Source organism: Colias croceus, chromosome 6, assembly GCF_905220415.1.
Source record: "Colias croceus chromosome 6, ilColCroc2.1".
Taxonomy (NCBI): domain Eukaryota; kingdom Metazoa; phylum Arthropoda; class Insecta; order Lepidoptera; family Pieridae; genus Colias; species Colias croceus.
The window spans coordinates 10,188,041-10,215,879 of NC_059542.1; the positions used below are offsets into that span (position 1 = coordinate 10,188,041).

The 27,839-nt window shown below is 32.3% G+C and overlaps 1 protein-coding gene across 1 annotated transcript in view; it reads right to left on the reverse strand.

The window, feature by feature from the left end:
• Positions 1-1,688: 1,688 nt before the first annotated feature.
• The window catches only part of LOC123692779 (cardioacceleratory peptide receptor-like), a 49,474-nt gene continuing 23,323 nt past the window's right edge, over positions 1,689-27,839 (reverse strand). Inside the window, exons 4-12 of the mRNA XM_045637570.1 lie at positions 25,524-25,627; positions 22,484-22,577; positions 22,081-22,176; positions 19,078-19,260; positions 15,931-16,026; positions 11,190-11,370; positions 8,615-8,741; positions 2,192-2,381; positions 1,689-1,794 (exon numbers count right to left, since the gene is read on the reverse strand). Coding sequence (XP_045493526.1) covers positions 2,241-2,381; positions 8,615-8,741; positions 11,190-11,370; positions 15,931-16,026; positions 19,078-19,260; positions 22,081-22,176; positions 22,484-22,577; positions 25,524-25,627 — 1,022 coding nt within the window. The 3' untranslated portion in view covers positions 1,689-1,794; positions 2,192-2,240. The remainder of the gene's footprint in view (positions 1,795-2,191; positions 2,382-8,614; positions 8,742-11,189; positions 11,371-15,930; positions 16,027-19,077; positions 19,261-22,080; positions 22,177-22,483; positions 22,578-25,523; positions 25,628-27,839) is intronic.

The window sequence follows — 27,839 nt, forward strand, 5'->3', positions numbered from 1 at the left end:
TTACTATTTAATGGATCTCTAAACTTTCAATTCTATTTAGAACTAAACTGCAAAGAAAAACTTTTCACTCAAATAAAGCATCAGACGCTGTCTTTATTTACACCCTTTGAGATTTTTATAATATTATCAGCGCGACGAATCTCGACTTTCAAGATTTATTACAGTAATAATTTAACTTACAATGGTTGCATTTGAGACATAATTACATTAGCTTTTTATTTAACTCGCAAATATAGTCTAAATAACTAAAATATTAGTTTTAATTAAATGTTTTTGTAAGTATTACAATTTAGATACTCACAAATCATTTCTTAGAATGGTACTACACTTGAGAGTTAGTTTATTATTTTAAATTTACTAACTTTTTAAACATAAATATATGTATAATGTATATCTCTTATGTTATGATAATAAATAAATCTAATATAAGTACATGAATAAAACCTTAATTTTTACTTTACGAGTGATCGGTTTATCGATCCGAGCCTAAATTGATGTACAATATCTACTTAAACTCATACAAACTTACAGTGAAAACATAGCATGATATCCATTCCATATTTGTTATAAGACATTGGACTTGGTAATAGGTATATATTATCAGGTAATTATACATAATCTAATTGGTTATTATTAGGATAGGAATGTTAAAATCAAACACACCACATCGTTGCATACATTTATTTCCCTTATCTATTCTAAACATAGATTTACACATAAGGTACTCATTAAATTCAATTAACATCGATTACACCAAATGACTTAGAGTTTGACTCGGGGCCATTTTGGCACCAGCAGCCGATCCATACATCGGCTTGGAATTTATATTAAATAGACTAATGGTAAATGCTTTGTAACTTCGTGGTATAATATGTTGGGCTTAGAAATATCTCAATTTAGATCATACTTTATCAAATAGATAAAAAAAATAAAGCCTTCCTGTTGTCATGTCTGTTTTCAATTGGTTTCATATGCTCCTTTTTGTTATAAAAATTGAAATCATAAAACCCTTACGATATACCTAATTGTGCAATATTTTGCCAATACTTTAAGTATTTCGCATTAATTTGAATTATTTATATTTTAATAGCATACTATATTATAAAAAAATTATGAGTATTGAAATGCCGATTTGAAATATACTATAGTTAGATTTGAGCCCACGCTAACGAGACCTATATTATTAAATTTCCTTAAAAAAATATAAAAAGCACGAGAGACTCACATAAAAAATTGTAATAAAAATTCTGATAATTATTTTATCAATATAAAAAACACCATTCAATCTAACAACGACTTAATCTATCTTTGGTACAAGAGATCGGTAACGTCGTACAAAACATGTAGACAAATTTTGAAAAAATAGCCATTAGTATACATATAAATAATCCCTGTAATATATTTTAACCCTAAGATACAGTGATATCTTAAGTATAATGGCAATGAGATTAAATGCATCGAAATCAAGGTTTATAAAGGATTACTTATTCATTAGGTATACTTCTAATTAATAATAAGTTTTGTAATTGTGTTATCTCATTACCACGTATTATTTTACATATTTAATTACATAGAGACATGATAAAGATTTTATATTGGCAGTTTTAAATCAAACACTGATTAACTTTAAATTTAATGTATTTTTCCTGAAATATTACTAGGCTTAAAAAAAATATTTGGCTTCAGCAATAAATAGTAAAATCATATAATGAACAAATCAAATATGGATTACCTATTTTGTAAATAAAATGCTTTGCAAAATACAAATCACGTAATAATTCAAGTGTCCGTATACAGGGTTACTTGTAAAACACCGGCAAACTCGCAGGACAAGATAGCTAACATCATAAGCAACAACATTTGTTCTACGACTTTTGATAATTTGTTAGATTTTATTTTCATACAAAAATAAATATTCATTTAATTTTCCGTTTGAACATTATAAACTCTACGCCTCCCAAAAATTACGTAAACAAGAAGCGAACGAGAGGGGGAAGGGGGCGTCGCGTCGTCCTTTCGATAATGAATAGAACATAGACTTACAAATGTTTGGAGAGTACAATAAAAGTTTAAAAAATCATTTAAAAATAATTTATCGCGTTATGCCAAAAGTCGTAGAACAAATGTTGTTACTTATGATGTTAGCTATCTTGTCCTGCGAGGTTGCCGGTGTTTTACAAGTAACCCTGTATAAATCGAGTCATTTTAAAATATAGCGGGATTATTAATTTGTGATTTATCTACAAGAAGGTGTCGTCTCGCCTTCGCGGCTGGCAATTATTATTTATTTGGGTTTGTTCTGGCAAATGGAGCCGAACTTTACGGGAACTATTGCATTGGTGTAAGCGCTGCTTTGGGTATTTAATGCTGTCGTCTTTTACCTGAAAAATGAAATAATTATATTAATTATGCATACGGTGTAAGTGTAGTGTCTAACGTTTACTATATTACAGAATCTACTCTACTAGAGCGTAAGTAAATATTTGTAACAATTTGTAATTCCGGAACTAATGTTTATTAAAAAAATTGAACAATGAGTTTGAAAGTTGTCAAGGTTTTATTAATAGTAGATTTGCGTATAATTTATAAACACTAAGATAAACAGTATAAGAATCCATACTAATATTATAAATGCGAAAGTAACTCTGTCTGTCTGTTACTCAATCACGCCTAAGCTACTGAACCAATTTGCATGAAATTTGGTAGAGAGATATTTTGATACCCGAGAAAGGACATAGCATAGGTTTTATCCCCGAAATCCTACGGGAACGGGTTTTTCTTTGAAAACGCAGGCGAAGCCGTGGACGGAATGCTAAGTATCAATATAAATGTCGAATATTTTATAACTACAGAAAATTTTGAATCCTTAGAATACTCATTAAAATTGTAAGCTCTGTAAAAACATATAACAAAAAATACGCAACATGCAAATATAGTACTACGAATCTGAAAATAGATGGTCCCACTAAACCTATTTTTATATCGGAATCTTTAACTTTTCATACCAAGAAATTATTTTTCTTGGCCAGAGAATATGCTAAGAACAATGGCTACAGATACTGTTGGACGTCTCGAGGAAAGATCTATTTAAGGAAAGGCGAAGGTTCACCACTTGTAAAGATCAATAACGAAAATGATATGGCTAACCTCAAATCAAAGTGACTAGTCTTAAATTTCTCTCATTTATGTAATTTTTATAGTTTGTTACCTAAGTATCAATTCGTTAACATTGTATTAATCTTTATAGCTTTTATTTTAAGAAAGTGCATCATAAGCGCATACATCACTTCATGTTATCTTACTACACACTACTCACACCCCACGAAAAGTTCAATACTCACTGAAATAATGCATATCATAAAATTTATAAAAACAATCTCTCATATCAGTATCCCCCTTATAATATTGTTAATTGTTAAATATATTGCATACCTACGCCTAATGTTCTCCCAGCCGTTGATAAACATCTCTACCGTTTTAACCTGCACTATATTATTATGTATTTTTCACCTAAATTATGGATAATAATTATATTACAACAGAAATAGATAATTCTAATAACGTACAATGCTTTCTAGTTAGTGACATAAATGAATCTCAATATCTTCTCAACTCAGATATCAGTTGTAATCATGCGCTTTCGGTTTTGACTGTCAACATCCGGAGTATTAATTGTAACTTTGATTTATTTTTGGCATTTGTATCTAGTCTTCAACTCTCCATAGACGTGTTTGTTCTCACAGAATGTTGGACAAGTATAGATAATCCACCCCCTAATTTGGACAACTATCAGGTGTTTTGGTCGAAAAATATTCTGAATCAAAATGATGGAGTGGTTGTGTATATCCGTCAAGAAATCAAATCTCGTGCTTATGAACCCTTATTTTTGGAAGGGAATTGTCTTGTCATCAACATTGAACCTGATTATACATTAATATGCTCATATCGACCTCCGTCCTTTCGCAATACATCAATCTATTTAGAATCACTTGACAATACTCTAAAAACAGTCTCTTCCAGAAATGTTATTTTTACGGGTGACATAAATATAGATACATTATCAATCCATTCACAAACTGTGCAAAATTATCTAGACCTGCTTGCCATGCATGGACTCATTCAAGGGATTACCATACCGACGAGGTTATCATCATGCCTCGATCACTTCATGATAAAGTGCTCTAATGTATGGAAAACGCTTGTCTTTGAACAAGTAATCACTGATCATTCTCCCATTTTACTTTATATTTCTGGTGCAAATGTCAAAAACCACTGTGGAGGTCAGTCTACTACTAAAAAATCGGTTATTGACTATATAGGTTTGGAAAAATCTTTTTTAGAAGAATCATGGCAAGACTTGTATGAAACTTGTGATGCAAATGTCGCTGCTAATTTGTTTAAAGATAAACTATTGTCTTTAATAAGCTGTAATACTCTAACAAAAACAGAAAAGCGAAAGTATCAACCTTTAAAACCTTGGATCACAAGAGGGGTAGTCAAATGTATAAGGAAGAGAAATAAGTTACATATAAAGGTTAAAAAGTCACCAGAGAATGAATACCTTAGGGATAAATACATTAAATATAGAAATGTCTGCAATAACATAATTAAAACACTGAAAAGGGAATACTATAAAGATAAACTTATTAAAAGTAAGGGAAATATGAGAAAGACATGGCAGGTTATTAAAGATGTGTGTAATTTAAGTAAACGTAAAAATCCTACAAACGAACTTCTACAGTCATGTGATGATCCAGTTATGTCACTCAATAATGTAAATTCATACTTTACCTCGGTTGGTGGTACGCTGGCAAATTTAACATTGCAAAAAATGAATACCACGCAAAGTGATCTCGCTGCTCGTTGTAAAAAAAACAACTCACCGCTTAATTCTATGTCTCTTCTTCCTACGGATCTGGTAGAAGTCAGAAATGTCATACTTAGCTTAAAACCACATAGCGCTCCAGGCTGGGATAACATTTCCGCAAATCTTTTGATAAAATTTGTTAATTTTCTTGTCGAGCCAATTGCATTTCTGTGCAATCTCAGTTTTGAAAGTGGGGTTTTTCCTTCAGCGTTTAAAAAGGCTATTGTCAGTCCAATACATAAAAGTGGAGACAAAAGTAACCCAACCAATTATAGACCCATTTCTTTACTTTCAAATTTATCAAAGATCTTAGAAAAATTAGCTAAAAAAAGATTAGTAAAGTATCTCGAGAAAAATAACATACTTAATAGTAATCAGTTTGGCTTTAGAGAACGAATGTCAACCGAAGATGCTATTCTCTCGTTGACTTCAAAAATTGTTCACTATCTTGATAATGGGTTCAAATGTATAGGAGTGTTCCTCGATTTACAAAAGGCTTTTGATACTGTCTCCATTCCTATCCTCTTATCAAAGCTAGAGAATGTAGGTGTGAGGGGAATTGCACATGATTGGTTTACAGATTACTTGACAGCTAGGACGCAACGAGTAAGGGTTGATAGTCTTGAAAGTGAATGCTCAGAGTGCACATTTGGCGTTCCTCAAGGAAGTACATTAGGACCTACCCTCTTCCTTGTATATATTAATGATCTATGTTGTATTACCTTACGTGGACTTGATCTTTTCATGTTCGCAGACGATACTGTTTTACTCGTCCATGATAAGACTTGGTCAACTGTAACAAAACTTGCTGAAGATTGCCTTTCCGTAGTGACTAGTTGGTTGGAAAATAACTTACTCACTATAAATACTAGCAAAACAAAATATATGTGTTATAGTATTACATCAAAAGGTGCCGCTAGTGAAGCCACGATTCTTAAAATACACACTCATCCATGTAATCGTGGTAACCATATCGGAGGCTGCAACTGTGCTACACTCTCGCGTGTTCACTCTATTAAATATCTTGGAGTTCAGATCGATGACAATTTGAACTGGACTTCACATATTTCCACTTTATCTTCTAGAGTTCGTCAACTCATTTATATTTTTAAAACTTTGAGATCTGTCGCAGAGCAAAAATTAGTAATAGAAACCTATAAATCCTTGTGCGAATGTTTAATAAGGTATTGTATATGTGCTTGGGGCAATGCATCCAAATCGCTCCTTATAACAGCTGAGCGTGCCCAGAGAGCAATTCTTAAAGTCTGCCTTCATCTACCATTCAGTCATCCCACAAGTGATGTTTATAAAAAAGCCAGAGTTTTAAGTATAAGAAAGCTTTTCATATTTGAAACCTTGAGACGCTATCATAAAAAGGATGTGCCTTACCTACCTGAAAGTACCAAGCGTGTGGATCGTTGCCCGTTTCCAAAAACGAAATCACGATTCGCACAAAAGCACTACAATGTAGTTGCTCCGCGCCTGTACAATATTATAAATAAAGAACTAAAATTAAAAAAAGTAAACAATAATGGAATTAAAAACTTAATACTTACTTGGCTTGAGAAGTTCGACTACGACGATACTGAAATCATTTTAAGGGATCTTTTATAATTCTTAACAACATAATATGGATAAAAAAAAAAAAAAAAAAAAAATATATATATAGATATAATAAATCACATCAACAAAAAATGTTTATAAATTACAACATAATATATACACAACTACACCCACACATACACACATGCACACACACTCACACACAAACACCCACACACACTTACACACACCCAGACACACACACACACACACACACTCACTCACATTCATCTAGATACACAAATGCGCTTACGTAATAATTTAACTTACCTCTTTATTAATTTTGTTATTTTAGAGTTTTTAGTTTAGTTTATAGACATAATATTATGATCAATATTGGGAGAAGCCTCTGGCTCCTGAGACACAGTTTAAAACTAGTTCGGGAGCCAAAGGATTCATTATTTAGACCTGTGTAATTATGTCAATAAAGAATTTTATTATTATTATTATGTATCTCAATTCCATAATACACGGGTACCATCATAAGGAAGGTGCCCGGTCCTTTGGAAGGCTTACGTGGGGACACGGATCCAACACGCAGAGGCCCTTTCGAGAACTTTACTGTGTTGTGGGACACCAGCCGCAGCCTGCCCATGGCTGCACTATAGAGATACAGCCCTGGGCAGTCCGCGGCCGATGTAGGACTATTGCAAGATAAGGAAACAAAATAAACTGGGCTATGGATTATTATTATTATTATTACTTGAAATATACTGTGAAAATTACGTACCCATACCTACTTTTCTACCATACAAACTAGTTGACAACATGTCACACAAAGATACATGAAGATTTTTTATCAAAGAAAAGGGATTTTTTATTAATACGCGCTGTTGCTGCGGAAGACAGACCATTTATTATTAAGGTTTGTAAAGGAATATGACGGTGCTCATAAGTTTTGCATAGCGAAAATGTACTGAAATATTAGTTCCAACTTTTCCTTTTTCTTTTCATCTCGAGTTTTTTATTATTTGTGTTTTGCGTATTTCTCAACATAATGTTTCATTCTTATTTAAATGATGATTGGATTTGATGAATCATGAATAACAATATTTCTTAAAAGCTTTAAATTTAAATTTCGATGTAAATATCAAATTTTATAATTTTTACAAATTGAATTACCGTGATGGAATGGCGAGCTTTCAGAGACAGTTTCTTGACTAAATTTAATTGCAATCGAAGATGCATAAATTACCACGTACTTTAATTATTTATTCGTGCATTGATTTTATTTATAAAATTATGTTTGATTTCCAATAACTTCTAAATTTAATCCCTCATCTTCCCGTCACTTTAAATAAACATTTCATACCGTAAATGAGATAATAGGCTGTAAAATAACGATTCATAAATATGCAATGAGCTCGCTCCAACAAATATTCAGATTACGGCCGACTGCGGGATAATACTCGGTGACGATATTGTTGTCAGACATGGGGAGGTTTCCTTACATATTGTTTGGATAGAGCACTCGAGAAGGAAGTGTATGGGAAATAAAAACAATTAGTGCACGTGCTAAAGGTATGTATGGTTTAGAATTCAAGTAGTAGGAGAATGTACTATATTTTCCTGGATTATATAAGTCATCGTCGCCGTCACAGCCGATGCACAGTTAGTATTTGCATTCATTAAATATTCTTGGATTCGCGATCGTCGCTGTCATGCACAGTTGCAGAAGATCGTTTGCAGGCCTTACAGCTCTACAAATGAATTGCCAACGTTAAAGGGAAAGAGAATAAAGAAAGGATTGATCAAAGGAATAAAGGACTAGGAAGGGTAAGGAAAAGGTCATCCTTTTGAACCAGGGAAAAATTTAGGATAATAAATATGACAACCTATTAATTAGGTATTATCTTATCTTATTACATCATAGGCTGGTTGCAGAGCTTGACCAACCATCAGTGCGTACGTCAGTCACGCTTGTCATATGTATGGAAATTCATAAAACCGTTCATAGCTAGACCGACCATACGCACGCGTATTGTCATGCGTATTAGTGTCATAGTCATACACATTGTTGATGCGTATCGTCAGGACCGACGGTACGCACTGATGGTCGGTCAAGCTCTGCAACCAGCCTAAGCATTATTTGCAGTTCGGTCTGTCCATATTTTATCAATGGCACACACACGCACACACACTCACCCGCACGGTGAGCTCGTGCCGTGTCCGGCGGTGCGAGGAGGTGAGCAGCTCGGTGTGCGCGCGCGACTCGGCGCCGCCCGGGCTGTCCGCGTGCAGCCAGCACAGCCACTTGTATGGCGGGATGTTTCTGCATTTGTAGTGCTTACCCGTTAATATATTTTGAAGCACACGTACATTTTAAATCAAAGTCACAGTAAATAGAATACGAACAGTAAGGCAACTAAACCAATCATGTCATCAGTATTACCTAAAGCAGTAGGGTTATCACTCTGCAAATCTTAAACTTTTAATTACAGCGCAACCATTTCGCGATACGCCGCGGCTGTTGAACGACGATCGTGTGTCTTTGAAGAGGGTACTAATATCGCTTCTAACATCCCCGCGACGACAGCCTCATATTTTCATCGATGCACAATCCGTATGTTTGTATAAGTGAACCGTTTCAAACTCAAACATTTACTAATTCAAGTAGACTCCATTTAAAAGACCTATGAATCGTCAAAATATACCAATATACAATACCAATTCAGAAAGCAGTCTCTACAGAAAAAAATACGTTTTTTTGTAGTAATCATACTGTGCGTATTCTATTTACTGTGTCAAAGTTGACTTGACTCAAATACAAAGGTTTTTTTCATAATTTAGACTCGAAACTCTTTATTAACATAACTATGTAAGCTTTTATTTGTAAAGCTGCGTACGGATTGCGCGTACCCTGGTACGCGTAGTCAGGTTACGCGTATCCGGAACGCCTAGTTCATACCTGCAGCTACGCGTTCACTCTTGGGGTACGCGTACCGCGCGAGCCAACTTGAGCGCGAGCCGATCGTCAGTCGGTTTTTGGTCGCGCGTCAAAGAGAACTCGCGCGGCCGGCTACGCTTCATTTGGACGGCACAATGAAAAAGCACGCGTGTTCTACGAGTTTGAACAACGAAAATATTTTAAGACTGATTAAACTTTATAAATTTCACCGGGTCTTGTGGGATAGCACACTACTTAATTATAGAAATAACGATTTACGCCAAGATGCATGGAAGGCAATTTCGAATGAACTCAAAATTCCAATAGGTGAATTAAAAAAAAGGGACTAGCGGAGCGCTCTGGATCGATTGACCTCGCGTACAGGTTCGCGGCGGTCCGTACAGGAGCTGTACGCGTATCCAATGCACGCGTAGCCAGTGTCTCTCCACTAAGCGTAACCCAGGAACGCGCTATCCGTACGCACCTTAAGGAGTCGCCTTATGAACAATATTTTCGTTAAATAACACTGATTCAAAAATCAGAATGTCATTTTCAATTTCTTATCATCTTACCCAATTTTATTTATTAATCCAATCCAAAAATATCACTAAAATTAAAATTATATTAACAGCAATTCAATGAATACAAACAAAACTTTAATTAAAAAATACAAAAGCATTATTATTTATTGGAATCCGAATTTTACAACGCTCTTTGATCATTCAATTTATTATTGGGCGAAGAGAAACTTCGTCTAATCGGAAAATATTTATGGACATAGAATTTAATCTCAAATTTATGAAACCATAAAACCCTTCCCAAGTTAACAATTAGCTATAAATCATTTGCAATAACAACTGCGGGAAAACTTTATTCAAAAGTAATAATTTAATAATTATTTTAATAATAATAAATTAGTCTAAATTATTTTATTGGCGTTTTTAATAATATTTGTATATCTTTATCTAAAATCAATTAATGCGCTTATTAAAGAAAATTTTAACACGTTGCAACCCTAATTAGCATACACAATACATCATAATTAATTATTTGAAAGCTTTTCATAGGGCTACCAAATCGACGTTTATTGTGGGTATTTAGTAAAGGTTGAAACTTATTATTTTGTAATGCTATTTTTATCTATCAATTATTATTAAAATACTTATTTACTCGGTGTTAAAGATAATTTTATCTCAGTATCTTACAATCGATACTAATAATATGAAGTATCATAAAACGACGATTAACAACCGAAATCAAATTTAATATTACAATAACAATTTATGTTATAAATTGTCAGTCTGACTTCGATTTGATATTTGGATTCATTGGCCTGTAAATGATCGTTAAACTATGGTTTCTTTTGATATTATTAATTTTAAGTTTGTGTGAAGACATTTCATAGGAATATCTTTACAAAATTGCAACTTTGCACTGCAGTAAGCATTGCATACATTCACTATATATCGATCCAATATATACACAAATATTGGATCGATTTTGAAAGATTCAGCGTCGAATATTCGTTTCTTGAGTGAAGGATAAGATACTTTTACTTCAGATAACACTGTTTAGAGTACACTGTACAATATTAAAAACAAAGTATCTACACTTATCACATACACACACTTATCCAAACCTGAGAGAGAGCTATTTTGTTAATGATGCATATTTCAGGTTTTAATTGATAAAAGCTGTGATATGATTATTTGCATCACAACGTACAATACACAATACAAATACAATCCTAACTTTTTCTTAATGTTATTTTTTCGGACACTGAAACTGACAAACACAAAAATGCATAAATTTTAAAATCACAAAAGATCTTACCTCAAACTAATAAATATTCGATTAGAGAAGATGAAATATATAACAGGGTTGGCTGCTGAGTTGAGAGGCGCTAGGCTTTGTATCAGTGAGGCGATGGCGATGTTTGCTTGTGTGTCCGGTACGTAGCCATACACTTGTAGTAGGTCGAAGATCATGTATGGCGACCAGCAGAGGACGAACACTGTAAATAATTATAATTAAACAACGACAGAAACAAAAAAAAAATGTATTTAAAAATAGAAAGTCGTAGAAGGGTAGGTAATCTTCAAAATTTCTGCATAAATTTTTATTTTTATTTTAACTAGATATAGATTGCACGTATTTACAGTCGAATAACACTTAAAATATATTCAAACCATAGGTATAAGATGACCATTGAAGTTATATATAATGGACAAGGTTAATTATGGCCTTAAATACATGATTTAACCAGTAAGGTGTCTCTTCTTATAACTTAGCATATAAAGTATATTACGCAGAATTCTTTTTATTGATTGCGTACAAACCACACACATTTTCACATTGATTTTATTAGTCACTACAATTGTAATCAATTGATTGTAGCAATTTCATGCTATCTCATAGTAATAACCGACAGCCGCCCAATCTTTATACAGCCCTAAATAAATAAAGTCACTCAACACGTTTAAAAGAAATATATGAGCATAGGGGTTAAATGAAAAGTCGAGTCACGATTCGAATTGTAAATTTATAAGATTCCTTCACACCGCTGCTATGTGGGGGCACGTGACAACGCACTATAACGTAAAGGTATCAGTAAGTTTTTAGAGCATTATCTAGTTTTGTGGACGAAAACTTTTCGGATATTGAGCAGTTAACCACGATAGATTCTATTGTGAGTATGTCGTCGTGAGTATTGTTATCGAGCTTAGATGGAACCTAGGTATTTTTAAATACCGGCCATATTTATTTTATACAATACAAAATCAGCAAACTACCATCTAAAACAAAGAATGTGCATAAAATATTAGCGAATTGTTAAAAAGCTCACAAATATTAGTTTTTATGTGTCAATTAATTGGGGTATTTCATGCTAAAGCTATAAGAATAACAATTTTGTCCACTTAGACATAATGGACGCGATCGTAAAAGGCTTTATCGCTGAAGAGCATTTACTTTTCATATTTATTATTTTTATAGTAGATGTATTTCTTTTCAAAGTAGGCTATAACGTTTTTGTTAGTAGCCCGCAATATGATAAATAAATAAATATTTCAGGACAATCTTCACACACGGCACGGCACGATCTGACTAATGATACTAAGCTTTTGCTTGTGTTAAGGAAACCAGATGGCTGATAAACGTACATATATAATTTAAAATAAATACTTATATAGATAATTAATACCCAGACACAGAGTAAATATCTATGTTCGTCACATGAATATTTGTCCCGGGTGGGAATCGAACCCACGACCTCTCGCTTGGAAGGCAGGACCACTGCCAACCAAGCCAACTGGTCAGTAGCATGTGATTTGCTTTATGGCTTTAAACGCTTTTTAAATATTTTCTACCCGTTCGATATGACAAGCCTTATCATGTATTTTTCTATAATGTCTAATTACCACCTGTTTTCACCCTCTCGTAATTTTCATAAAAATATTTACACTTGTCCCTACCATATACATACTCATAAAAAGTTAAAGTCACCATTACAATAAAACTATTCAAATACAATGGGATTTCAGCTGAATTATGTCAAATTATTTAATAAACTACGTACCTACCTATTATGGACAAAGAGAAAATCTCAGCAAACAAAACAATCTCTCAGGATCCCAAATTAATACATAAGTATATCTTCGTGAATTCCCGCAAAGCATCTTTTAAGAAAATGAAGTTAATAAATAGCCGAAGAGAAGCGGGTAAGTTATTGGACGTTCCCGCTTTCATAATTCTGTTTTCTTGTCAACTAAGTTTTCAGACATGGATTTACCGAGACCAAACTAATTTCGCTAACATTTTATTAAAAAGTGCTATTGACAAATGTACTAAGTATGATGGAATTGAAACCGCATATTGCTGTGACGTTTTTACTTTGGATGTAAAATTTGTATAAAATATTGACTCACAAAATCATAAATCTACTTATGTAGAATAAATCCTAAAAAACAACGACACAACATTGTCAAAGTATTTACGTTATGGATAAAATGCTAAATAGGTAATATTACAAATGAACGGTAACGGTGAACGGTATGGAAATTATTACATAATCATGTATTTTATTAACATACATTTTGGACGAAATTAAAAAAAAAATTCTTGAATTCGGCTACTATTTCCAAAAGAAAACCTTATTGTTTTTAATTTTCCATAAGATGGAAAATTAGCTGTGCTCAGCGGTTTCACCCGCAGTGCTCCGCTCCTGTTGGTCTTAGCGAGATGATATAATACAGTCTATAGCCTTCCTCGATAAATGGGCTATCTAACCCCGAAAGAATTTTCCAAATCGGACCAGTAGGTCCCGAGATTAGCGCGTTCAAACAAACAAACTCTTCAGTTTTATAATATTAATATAGATTAACTTTAACTTTTTCTCTTATGAAGAGTACCTAGGTAATCTAATCTTATAATAAATTACAAGTCATAGAATCATGTTTAATTAAAAAAAAAATATCATTACATGACTATTACAAAATTTTCAGGATCCTAATATTACGAGAAAACAATTAAGTTCTCTAATATGAAAAGTATAAAGCCAGTTGTATTTCAATATTTATCACAATTATGCTATCCATTACCCTAATTTTAAAAGCAAACAATTTAAACAACTAGGTCAAAAAATAATTAACTGCTTAATTGAAAACTGTAATCAAGTTTAGATATGAAAATTAAAAGCCAACACGAAACAAATCACGCCAACTTTAAATATGTGAAGGGGTTTAGAAATTGAATTATTAATGTTCGCTATATTAAGATAGTTCAAGTTCTATTTAACATAATATAATAAATCTGTAGGTAATACTTGGAATATGTATAATGAATTTAAATGAATGTTTCCACAGTTCATAAAACAAAATACACATTTTTACGTAATTATAAATTTTCCAAACTATTGTATTAGCTTCTATAGTGTCGTACTCAATATACGTACAATTTATTTTATGTATGAAAAAATCCTTTCTTATTATTAACTAGCTTTCCGCCTGCGGCTTCGCCCGCGTTTTCAAAGAAAAACCCGCATAGTTCCCGTTCCCGTGGCATTTCCGGGATAAAACCGAGCCTATGTTACTCGTGGATAATGTTTCTTTCGAATGGTGAAAGAATTTTTAAAATCGGTCCAGTAGTTTATGAGCCTATTCATTACAATCAAACAAACAAACAAACTCTTCAGCTTTATAATATTAGTATAGATTAGATCTATTTTCGACGATAATTTACCAATTACATAATACAATTATACAAACAACCTTTATTATTTATTCAAACGCAATTACACCAGATATACAGAGACGATTATTACTTTCATACAAATAGGTCTATTAGTATTTATTAGGATATTGACTAAACGTTCCCTTAAGCATTGTATTAAATCGCTACTTATTTGCTATAATTTGTCTCAAATAAGTTTATCCTCAAGGAAAATGGGCCACAAATTAAGGGCAGAGATACTTATCGCACTACTCATCCCTTGTCACGAATTACGTACACGGAATATCTTCCTAGTCAAGGTTCTAGCGGCAACTAATCATAAATGAAATTAACTTATTACGCAACAGTATAATATTATAAGCCTGATATAATAAATAAATAGTCTGTTCTAATATGACGAAACGAAAGACTTTGATGCGGATGTAAACTAAAGATACCGCTTTCTTTGATTATTTTTAGCCAATTATATTTGAATTTAGTATGGAAATTATGACCTGGAATATATAATATACGCTATTCAGTATTCTATGTGAGTAACTAGATAACGTGGCCCACATAAAACAGCTCGAAGCATTAATCGTTCTACAAGACAGGCTAAAAACTTTCTTAATGTATAGGTATCCTTTGAAGAAATAAAAAAAAAATAAAAAAAAAACGTTACATAAAAATTGATATTATTTTGGTCAAGAGGAATCTATAGAGCCCCATTAATCAGTCAATACAATATAACCTAACAGCTAGACATACGCCACAACATAGTACTAAAAGTCTCATGTACGTGATTCCAAGCAAAGTTTCCATCGTACGCTATAATCCTATCTCACACAGTTTGTCCCCAAATTCTATCAACAGTTACAGGGGAAACCGTCGATGATCCTAGTAATCTCATTCAGTCTAGACGACAATTGGTTCCTATTTTTTTCCTTTCGTTATACGCGTCTCTCAGAATATTATGTACGAAGCGCGCGTTGAAATTTGAATTAGGTAGATACACCTAATGTATTATGATATTGTAAGTTCAATTTTTATGTAGTATGATTTTAACTGTAATTTTTATTACAACTACCTACTACTTACACCTAGTGTATTCACAACAAAGTTTATACAATATCTATGATTGATTATTGTGCTGAAATTTACAACAAATTAGTAAAAACACTGCTAAAGTTTCATAAATGTTTAGGGATGCGTAATTATGAACATTATAATAATATGTTAATTACATGTAAAATGTTCTTGAAAATTCGAACAGTATTATCATGTTTATTTTATCTAGGTTATAGTGAAAACATAGAAGTTAGTGTTAGTTAAATATTTTAAAATATACATTACATGCTAAACTTACCAAATACGATAACAAACGTCATTTTGACGGTTTTGATTTTTGCTTTGGGAATGATTCCACGGCTGCTCGCGCGTCGGCTGTCCAGATCATCACTATCTAAAATGAAAATAGATGTATATTATTGAAGTATACAATATAAATTAAATACTAAAAATAAGTAACTATTATCGTAAATACCTATAATTGCATTATCTATGATATATTTTATACATAATAATGTGGAAGTCGGAAGTACAATGATTTTGTTGTGCAAAAAATTAAAAACACCTCTGCTTTTAATTAAAACTAAGTACCAAAATATTTTGGACGAATTATGACATGAATGTAAAACCTTATAAAGAAAGAAAAAGTAATTAACGAAGAAAATAATGGTGACTAGTGAACAATAAAGAAAAGATCTTGGAAAAAATTGAAAAGGGAAATGTGAAGGTTTTAGTTCAAAAGAAATATGGAAGAAATTATTTTATAATACATAATATTATAATGTGTTTTTAAAACTATGTGGAAATAGACATATTTTGTTGTAGTTTGAACTTTAAGCAAACCTTAATAATCTATGAATGACTTACTCATACTATTTGTTTTGCTTTTATTTTTTTGCCAAAAAAGGCATATTCCAGTCCCCATAGTTCAGTTTATCTCAGTTCTAAATTTCATCAAAATCGGTTCAGTGTAAACCTTAGAACGTAACGTACCTACGTTACTTTCGCATTTACATTTTTTATAAAAATGTACACGAAAATATATTTAACAAAACCGAAAAATCTCCCTAATCAAATTAGCCTCTTACATCGAGCTTTTTGATTAAATTACTGTATAATATGATTTAAATCCGTCATGTGAGTCGAGGCCGTATTCCCAATTATACGTAACATGACACTGTCTGAACAAATACACCGTATATTACATTAAATAAACACCGGTGAAATAATCTTGAATGGAATAATTATGTTTTGTGAAAATTCAAATGTTTATCTAACGTTGGTTACAGTTATAGGGAAATTTATCCTATGGCAGAAGTACCATTAGAATAAGGAAGGAAATGCTCTTGTTAACGGATTTGCGTCATTTTTTAATGATTATGACCTATGACAGGTAGTTAGTTTACAGTAGTTAATAGTTATTAAAAAGTATATTCTATTTATATTTATTACTTTTAGGAATTCACAATTTTATTTCATTCATTAATTGTGAAGCAATTCTTGCAATAATCATGAATAATTAATCACAAAAAGAAATAAACGTAGCAACTGCATAATCTCGGCAGGGTAATTAATCCTTCAATATATAGGTGTTAAACATTGCAATCAAAAAAAGAATGAGTCATCATTTAAAGTTTTGGCACCACAGATTATCAATGTCCAATTTATGGTGCCAACATACATAACATAAAGATACGGCTAAAAAACAACCAAATGTATCATTTAAATATCACAAAATAATATTATACCTATCCATTCTTATTCTGTTCAAATAAATTCAAATACCATAAAACAAACCGTTTAATGCGGCCCATAAAATAAATCCACAACTAATCTTATTACCAAAAGATCCATTCACTAGATTTGTTCCATTCATTGAATAGTTTGTCAACGTCTTACATTACCGTTAATTTAGCAGACGTCCCCAAATTTACCGACAAAAGATCAAGTGACAAAGTTTTTCTTACAAGACACCATTAGTTTAATATAAATGCGTACGACTGTACTTTCATGTTGTATGAATGTATGATATACAAGTATTGTTATCCGGGCTTTTGATGGCAATTGTACATAATAATTTATGTGTGTAATATCTGACAATGGTTTGAGATATGTTGACAAAAGATTGGCCTGATACGAGAAAAGTAATATAAGAGCTTATATTTTCAATGGTATTTCTGTTTGTAGGTACAAAAGATTGAATGGCTACAATTCACCGATGTGTCTATACAAAAGAAAATCAATTGCTACGCGTTTGTCTGTAAGAAAACTCAACGGGCTTCATTTTTTGTTGGGACAGTTTAATAAAGTAATTTGGAACATGCCGACCGAAAACCGAAGTACTTATTGAGAATTTGACGGAAGAAGTTCAAATCGTCACACTGATAAATACAAAAACTAACAATTACTTCTAAAATTTGTTTATCCTTCTGCAATGACCAAATGCAGTGGGTTGTCCGAAAGATATCACTCTTAAGGCCGTGTACGCGGTCCGTGCGCTGTTTGGCTCAAATATGTGATTTTTCAAACCAGATTGTCCATCAACCACTTATCTTACAAACATATGAATTACTAATAATTTTAGGAAATTTTATTGTCTATATAGTTAGTTAAGAGTTTTTTTCAATTAATATAGTATTTGTGAATACCATCAAGATAACTGAGCCGATGATTACTTGATTTCGCTTTTAGTGTCAATTTCGAAGCTAAAAATATCTGAAATCGCTGACAGATCTAACACACAATTTTTACACAACTAACTGCAAAAATCCTTATTAAAATAGTTAGTTAAAAGATTTTTTTATTTTGGACTCCTAACTTACGAAATTAAAATCCGAACAATGTGAATTTTTTTAGAAATTATAGTCGACAAAATGATTATTTTCACCAAGATATTTGACTTAGTTTGATATAATTTTTACATATTGCAATAAAAGAACGTCTTACTTATAAGATAAAATTTAAAAAATCAACTAAGGTACCTCTATTATTTTTCTACAATTTTTTTTAAAGTACTATAAAACACTGCGCGCGACCCGATTAAAATCAGTCGGCAGCGAGCCTTTCCAGAGAGAGGACATGTTGCTCGGCGCTCTCCTGTGGACTTATGCTGTTCATAGTAAAAGCATAGCGCAAGCCGCGATCTATCGTAATAGATCGCGGAGATTTTGACTTGCGTTAAATTGAATAAGCCCTCTTAACGATAAGCCAGCAGAGGCAATATTGAAATAATCTCAGTTGGTCAGCGGTCGGAGCAATTTCAGTTGTTCTCCGAATTGCCCCTGCTTGCACTTGCACATCACAATTCCAATGTTGCCTCTGCTGTACGTGAGTAGCCGGCTTTAGCTTGAGATATCTAAGGACCTATCTCTGCCCGTGCAGCACAATAACATAAATTTTGGAACCTAACAACAAGTGTGAAAAATAAAATACAAAAAACACTCACATTGCCTCGTAGCCGCGGTCCGCTTGCCCAGAACTCGCCTGCTCTTCTGTCGAATGGTGACCACAATCACACCATAACATGCTGATATGATCAGTGCGGGCGCAACAAATAGAGAGAGGAACACGCTCGTCATCCAGATCCGCCATTGGGTTTGGTTTATACTTGACCAGCATTGTGGAGTACCTATGGAGAGCTGGTAGTGTTAGTGTGAACGATAGAATCTCCTTAGAAAATAATAGCTATAATAATGTAAATAGATACGGTGTCAGCTATGTAATGTCGTCAGAAATTGAGAGTTTGAGGTGAAAAGTTCGCTGTGCTCGCTCGGGTCGTATGGCATAGCGAACCGCGACTGCCAGAAGCGCCTTTAGGGCGTTACAATTAATAAAAATTATGCCTGTATGTGTATAATATAACAACCTGCTTGCATGTAAATTATGTATCGTCGTAAAACATTAATTTAAAGTTAAAGTACTTTTGACCAACGTCCTTAGTTAAAAACTGCAGTAATTACATCACTAAGATAATGGTTATCAAACATTTAACAGGAACATTGATATTTTCAATTATGTAGAGCTTAAAAATGAACATTAAAGAAGTTGTATACTCAATATTGAACTTTCTTATAGGTGTCAACCCTTATCGTAACATCAAGACAAGTTCTTGAGTCGTCTTGAACTTTTTAATCGAGTTTATTTTCAACAAATTCCTTCTAACATTTACACGAAGACTTATAAGAACCTATCAGGGAGGTTTGTTGTTGATTTCTTACAGCAAAGTTAATTATGTTGAAAATTGCTAAACTCAAACAAGAAAATGGTTGAGAATCAATAGCAAAACTCGCGGAATCGTTTATCTATACTTGAGTTTAACTGAGATGTGCGAGAGATATTCAAATTTGGCTTTGGTGATAAATTCTTATTACGGGAATGTATATTAGGGCATTAGAATATCTGGGAACCTTTACTGGGTGATATTTTAATGGAGTTGACAGATTCTGCCATGACTGTATGGGCTTGATATGAGAAGGTAATTAAACATAGAATTATTGTGTACTAAATTTTTGTTGGTAATGAGTAATTTAGTAGTGTAATTAAATAAAGGAGATAAAAATACTATTCAATATTTTTTATTCGACAGTTTCGGTTAGTTTTTATGAAAAATGAAAAATTATAATGGGCCACATCAGTTGTTTTTCGTAGTTTCACTATGGAGTAGTATCTTAAAAATATTTACTAAGAATTTAAGATAGGTAATAAGAATTTGCAACCTAAACACATAACAATAATTCAAAACTAATCCTAAACCGTTCAATATGTATCCAAGATCTACGAAAAATATTTACAACTTTTATCTACAATAAGATAATTCTTCTGGACATCAGACAGTCACGGTTCTTAATAAGTATTCATAACTTTTCTATTCAATTTTATTTCCATATAAGTAATACTTTAGTTATACACCAAGAGATTTTTCTATCTTTGAATTTCAGCATGGATAAGTATGAAAGAAATCGCTTAGGGATATTTGAATTTTGTGAAGTAATAACACTTATTCAGTCAACTGTGAACAAATATCTAACCACTTATGAATATTTACTTGTATTAATATTCGATGAATTTCTAACAGATTTACAATGGTTGGAGCTTATCTTTTGTATACATTTGAATAGGTTAGTATTACTTGAAAACGACGTAATATGTTTATTGTGTTATAGGTAACAACAATAAATTATGCTTCTCTCATTATAAGATACTTGTATTACGTTGATTAGTTGATAATTTGTTATAGATATTATATCTTGTACTAGCGGTCCGCCCCGGCTTCGCCCGTGGTACATTTTTACGTTTTCTCTCCATAAGAACCATCCTCGTACTTCAAGAAATGTAATAAAAAAATAATTTACGAAATCGGTTCAGTTGTTCTCGAGTTATGCGCTTACCAACACATTTTGCGATTCATTTTTATATTATAGAAGAAGAAGATTATTACGATCTTGTATTATTACGTCGATTAGTTGATAATTTGTTTACACATCCGAACAGTATAACAAAATTATGTCAGTACTATACCTACTTAATTATTCTTATACTTTGATAGTATTATTATGTACCTACATCATAACAAAGAGATGTTGATTGTTTTTTTAGTATAAATTCAAGATTTTAGTTTAGAATTGAAATCAATAGGTACATTTATAAATTTCAACCACAAACCTACTTTTTACGACAGCATAATTTATTTATTTTATTTATTTAACCCTTTAATAGTTGTACAGTTAAGAAACCTTATAACTACTTACACATAGGACAGAGTACAACTATTTTGGCGGCCTTATCACTTAATAGTGATCTCTTCCAGGCAACCACGGCATAATATTAGATATGCCTATTTTAAAAACTAGCTACCTATCTACTTCATTTGATTGCCTTGTTAATTTTTTGATCCTCTCAAAATGCTTAAATATTCTTACAGATAACCAAGCACGCTATTACTATCTTATACGTATAATATTGAAGTTCGTAGATCGGATTATCTAACAGTATGCACGTGCTTAAACCATACTATTGGAGGATTTTGTACGGCAGATCGCTCTGCTAGTAATCCTCTTACAGATTATTACAGTACATTTCCTTAAAAACGTACATATATGTTTAGAAGGAAATGTAGTAAAGATACTTGCATATTAATATTGTTTCATAATACAAGCTCTTACTTCGCTTATTGCCTGAAAGATGGATGCTTTTTATCGATCAGATGCAGCCTTTCCACCATAATAGGTAGGTACCTATGTAATTTCGAATCTTTATTTTTTTTTTGTTATGTGTACAATAATTATATTAGTATTTTATGAGAATGAAGTATATGGTGTACATTAGTAATATACGCGTTATGTTATAAAATTTTTAGCAGATAAATTTACTAAAAATAGATCATATATTTTATTTTATCAATTTCTAAGGTTTTCAAAGAAAAATATAAAATTTATAGAAGTCATCTTACCTTGTATGTCTGCTTCATCGAATAAAATAAGCATCGGTATACAAAATATGAAGCTGGCGACCCACGCGCCGAATATCAAAGCTCTGGCGCGACGCCCTTGGAAATAATATAATATTATACATATATTGAAAACCTTTCATAAAAATACAAGCAAATACAATAAATAAATCATTGAGGTAACATTTTCGTATTTTTCTTACGTTTCTAGTAAAATATTGGTTGAACAATGAACATGAATTTCAAACATAATAAATGTACAAATTATACATTTGAAATATTATAAAATTTAATAACAATATCGTAACTATATTTTAAACAATTTTTTTTAAATAAAATTTCCTACTACGTTGCACTATAAAATTTTACTAATTAACTTATAATAAAATTAAGTATATAAACTTACAGCTTCCCGTAAAATTCATAGGATGCGTGATGGCATCACACCGGTCGACGCTCAGCGCGACCAACACATACGTCGATGAATACGTAACTACACCCTGCAACAATTTTTCTGTTATTTATTTTATTTCTTACCCGCAGTGCTCCGTTCCTGCTGGTCTTAGCGAGATGACATATTATAGCCTATAATCTTCCTCGACAAATGGGCTATCTAACACAGAAAGAATTTTTCAAATCAGACCAGTAAGTAGTTCTTGAGATTAGCGCGTTCAAACAAACAAACAAACTCTTCAGCTTTATAATATTAGTATATATTACTTCTATATTAAATACGTATATAATCGGCTAAGACTTAGAGAGTTTCGACATACAAAATATATTTAAAAAGCTACTTATTGAGAACCTCAGTCGTTTTTAGGAACGTTGGTTAAAAGTATCAACTAATTGCTTGGTGAAGCATTCGTCGTCAAATTGTAGATAATTTTATTTCCTACAAGTCCATTCGTAGTTTCGTACAAACCTACGTACGTATACTAACCACCTATAACAGTATCGCTAGGTAACTTTCGCTAGTCGCGGAAGAATTCTAACAAATACCCGCGGCCCCCTCATTAAAGCGGCTCGACGGAACACAGTGGGGTTTTAGTCGGTAAGAATCCGTCATAACCCACGGCTCCTTCCCTGGGGGCCGTGGGTATCTTTGGAAGATTTCCCCACTATAAAAAAAAAAATAAGGTAACTTTCGCTAGGTACCAGGTTGAATCTTCAGTTCACCCACGCGTCCGCGTTAAAATGTAGAAGCCCTTCTGGCTAACATTGAGAGACACGACAAAAAAAAAGTGCAGTTAATTTTTTGTTTCATTTAGTCGCTATTTTTTTTTCAAATATTACATACACTTAAATTGCTTTAATTTGTCTTTACCTGCCAATAATCCAAAAATAGCTATTAAACATTAATAAAACAATAAAAAGCTAACAATTCTGTACAAATTTAGAACACGTCTATTTTTCTTAAATGCTTCCTTTTGAATTACTCCAAGAGTGTTTCGTATAAATTATATTATGATGACAATATTAATAAGGAACAAAGGCAAGAAGTCCAACAATGTTTTTGTACATTCATGTCATTTAATTTTATACTACAATTCTTATTTCTTATGTAACGGACGCTTTAAAACTTTTTTAAGCTATTGCATAACTTCTATCGCGGCCCTTGAGCGCGGGGACCGAATCGAAAAATTCCGTAACGAAAAAACCTCACGCTCCTCACTCCGACGGGCACGGAGGTGTGGCTTGAAGGCATGCTATGCAATAGCTTTACCGCGGCAGTCCCCGATTGCCACACGTCTTTTTTTAACGTTGGGAAATGCATTTACGCATCTAGGTATTTGAATCATTAACCGTTTATCTATTTAAATCATTAAACATTATTTAATCCTTAGAATACATACCTAGCAGTTTATATGTATAATATGTAGGTAGAATTCTAATATTTAATCTAGGTATATCTGTAATAACTCAGCCCCCGGAATCACAGACACAATAGAAAATCTATTGTGTCGTGGACCGATCGGGCCGCTCGGGGGCTCGTACTTTTCTAAAAAAAGATCTAAACTACATTCAATGTACAGAAATAGGATGTATGCGATTCAATGAAATTTAATTACACACGTTAGAACTAACCAAATAAATCAATATTACAATTACCTACAGTATAACTACTGCGATTAAATTTATATCTTGGCACGATTCGACGAGGATTAAAGTTTCAATAGCATTGTTTATTCTAACAATAGGACTGTCAATTACATAGAACATACCAACATTGAATTATTTTTAGAAATGGCGGTGAAATATTATCTGTTTGCTTTAGAGGGATATTATGATAATAATTAACATCAAAAGAGTCAAATAAAACTTACCAACTGACTTAGATTACAAAATAAAAGACCAACTGATGTTATTCATAATTAGCACAATTTCACGACACAAATAACAATTACTTTTAATTCTATGCTCGAAAAAACACAATGTGACTTAAATATCAATTTAAATTCTAGAATGATAAATTTTCTTTCTCCGTCGAACGTAGAGGATTTAAATTTCGAATATGATGTTTTTGTTTTTAATTTATGCTGCCAGCGTCAATCACGTCGAATTTTTGTTTCCAAAAAGGTTTTATAAAATTCCTGATTTGAGAAAATTAAATGTCCAAGTTTCTTAATTTTAAATACCAATAGAAACCTGGAAAATTAATTATTTCTTTAAAAGTTTTGCGGAAATTCAGTCAGGATTTAAATCAGGTGCTACCTACTTACTCTATTAGTTTACGTACCTATGTGTTTTTTTTTATGTGAAGTTATTTTTATTGTTCCTATTTAAATTAATCAATGTAATAAATAATAATATTCTATCATTTACACTGAAATATTCGAACTAGTGAATAACAGTATTTTATCCAACTACACAATAGCGCATTTAGAAATTACTGCCATTGTTGAATATCGTTGCATAAATTGACATGAAACTCTGTTCCTTCCTATTAAAATTAAATTATTAACATTGTGGTTTAAAATATAATTTTAGGAACTATAAATAAATTTTCTGATAATAAGAGATACATTTTGAAGTATTTACACCCCTCTACTTCATTATTCAATCAACTAATTCGTTTACTTTAACCCGCATACATAATTTTGCGGTTGTGAAATTTTGCATATAATTTGCATTCTATCGAATTGTAAAATTTATTTGTAATCAAATATATATTCTATATAGGAACTTAAAATAGATCACTGCGTTATTATTTAGCATACTTATTAAATAGAAAAACGAAAAGGCAATTTCACTGCAGTCTGATAATGTCGTTGATAAACTTTTTGACATCTTTTGACTTGATTGTTTAACGTGTTAATTGCATTGGTTAATTGTCCTTTAATTCACAAATATGTTAGTGAATGCTGTAAAACCGGCGCTAAGGAAAATTAAAATAAATACAATATTAATACTAAAACATCTTATATAACAAATAAATAATATCTTACCTGTAAATATTTCATCAGCTTACAAGCTATTGAACCAGCGAACCACGAGATGGTGACCCGCTGTATGAGGTCCGGCAGGACGCTTATCAGCCCCACCCATAAATCTGGAATAACATTACTTTACGCACAACTAATCGCATTTATTAACTAGCTGTTGCCCGCAGCTTCATCTGCGTGGAAAAGATAAATTTTCATGGTACAAACATTCATCCCTATTTTATACCCTTGGGATTTTTGCAGAATTTTTTTCTTTGCAAATTGCAGTCCGATACGTCCAGTGGTATGGGCCGTGCGTTAATAGATCACTATGTCAGGCAGTTTACCTTTGAGTTGTATACAGGGTTACTTGTAAAACACCGGCAACCTCGCAAGACAAGATAGCCAACATCATAAGTAATAACATTTGTTCTACGACTTTTGATAATTTGTTAGATTTTATTTTCATACAAAAATAAATATTCGCTTAATTTTCCGTTTGAATATTATAAACTCTACGCGCATTCCAAACATTACGTAAACAAGAAGCGAACGGGAGGGGAAAGGGGGGGCATCGCGTCGTCCTTTCGATAATGAATAGAACATAGACTTACAAATGTTACAAATGACTTACAATAAAAGCTTAAAAAATCATTTAAAAATAATTTATTGCGTTATGCCAAAAGTCGTAGAACAAATATTGTTACTTATGATGTTAGCTATCTTGTCCTGCGAGGTTGCCGGTGTTTTACAAATAACCCTGTATATTTATATAGAGATAGATTTAGATGGAAAGCTATAACTGTGTGAGATGAGGTTTGACTTGTTGATAGTTATGTTAAAAATAAAATTTTAAATGTATGGAAGATTATAGTCATTTGCGGAAAGTGGTCATCATCAATGATATTATATGTAAAAACAAAAAGGTGTGAATAGATTAACAACACAACACGTGATCTTCCAAAATTGCATCCTAGCGCACACGCGATTAGATGCCAAGTGAGATGGCATGATTCATATATCGTGAGCGAAAAAGAGATAACCGAAGTATATTGTTGCTAATTAGCCACATTTCTCGAAGATTCCTATGATATATAAAAAAGATAGATACGTTACCCGCTCTCTATTTTGGCAAGAAAAAACTCAGCTAAGTGCCCGAGTTTCACTTAGTCACGCACCATTCAGCGTCGTGGCTGGACGTTCTTTTTATATTTTAATCGGCAGTTGTTATTACGAAGTACATGAGTGAGACATGTATTATGTCTCGTACGTGAGAGTGAAAGAGAGAACAACTGTATTGGTGATAATGCGTTAGTAAGTAGGTATGTAAAACGCTGTTTTTTAGTGCAATGATGTTGGCGTATGCCGCGTCTACTAGTATAAATAGGTCATTGGAAGATTCTATCTTCATCTTTTTACTTATAATTAAAATCTACTATGAGTGATACAAAATATCAGTCAGTCTATGATACAGCAAGAATAGTTAATTAAATTTTCCTACGAACAACGTATCTTATTAATTTACCGCCTTCTAAATCTCTTTGGAACACATTACATAAGAATCCCTCAAAGTTGCTTTATAATAAATTAAACAAACTTCGCGCTGCTGTTATCTATTTTGTTGTGAATCAGGTTCTCTGTTGAGAACTGAATAATCAATATTTACTAAAAAAAAGTCAAAATCCTGACTCTTAAGTGGTACGAAATGACAACTATTCTATGAAATACAAAAAGAATTTTATGCATCCCAATTTTATGTATTCATTTATTTTAAATTCCTAATAATTAATATACAATGAAGTGTCATAAATAAAACGAATAAAGAATCACGTCAATCGGTAGAAAACACACGGAGTTAACGACTACCTACATAACCAAAAACCAGTACAGAATTGAGAACCTACGTTTTTAGGAAACTTGTAAATAGACTTTGTATAACAGCTCCATTAGCCAACAATTATTTTCAATACAATAAGTTCTATATAAATACAGTTTACATGTTAATTGGCATGTTTTGGCACGTACGATAACCTAAAACTAACTACTTCGGATTTGGAGGATCATATTGAGTAAACAACAACAAAAGATGCTTAGTGGATCGTCATAAACTCATAACGTTCTATTTCAGTGTTCTAACCACACAACGCTGTAATGTTATTTTCGTATATATTTTCGTATTAGAATTCCATTTTATGAAATAATTAAGGTTTTATGCTATCGTTTATTAAAATCATTTAATTATACACAAACGTAAAATTATTAGTGTTAGAATGTCGAGTTTTACTACAGAATTTCCTACAGTTAGATCAAAGAGAACATAGGACAAAAACTGTCTATTCT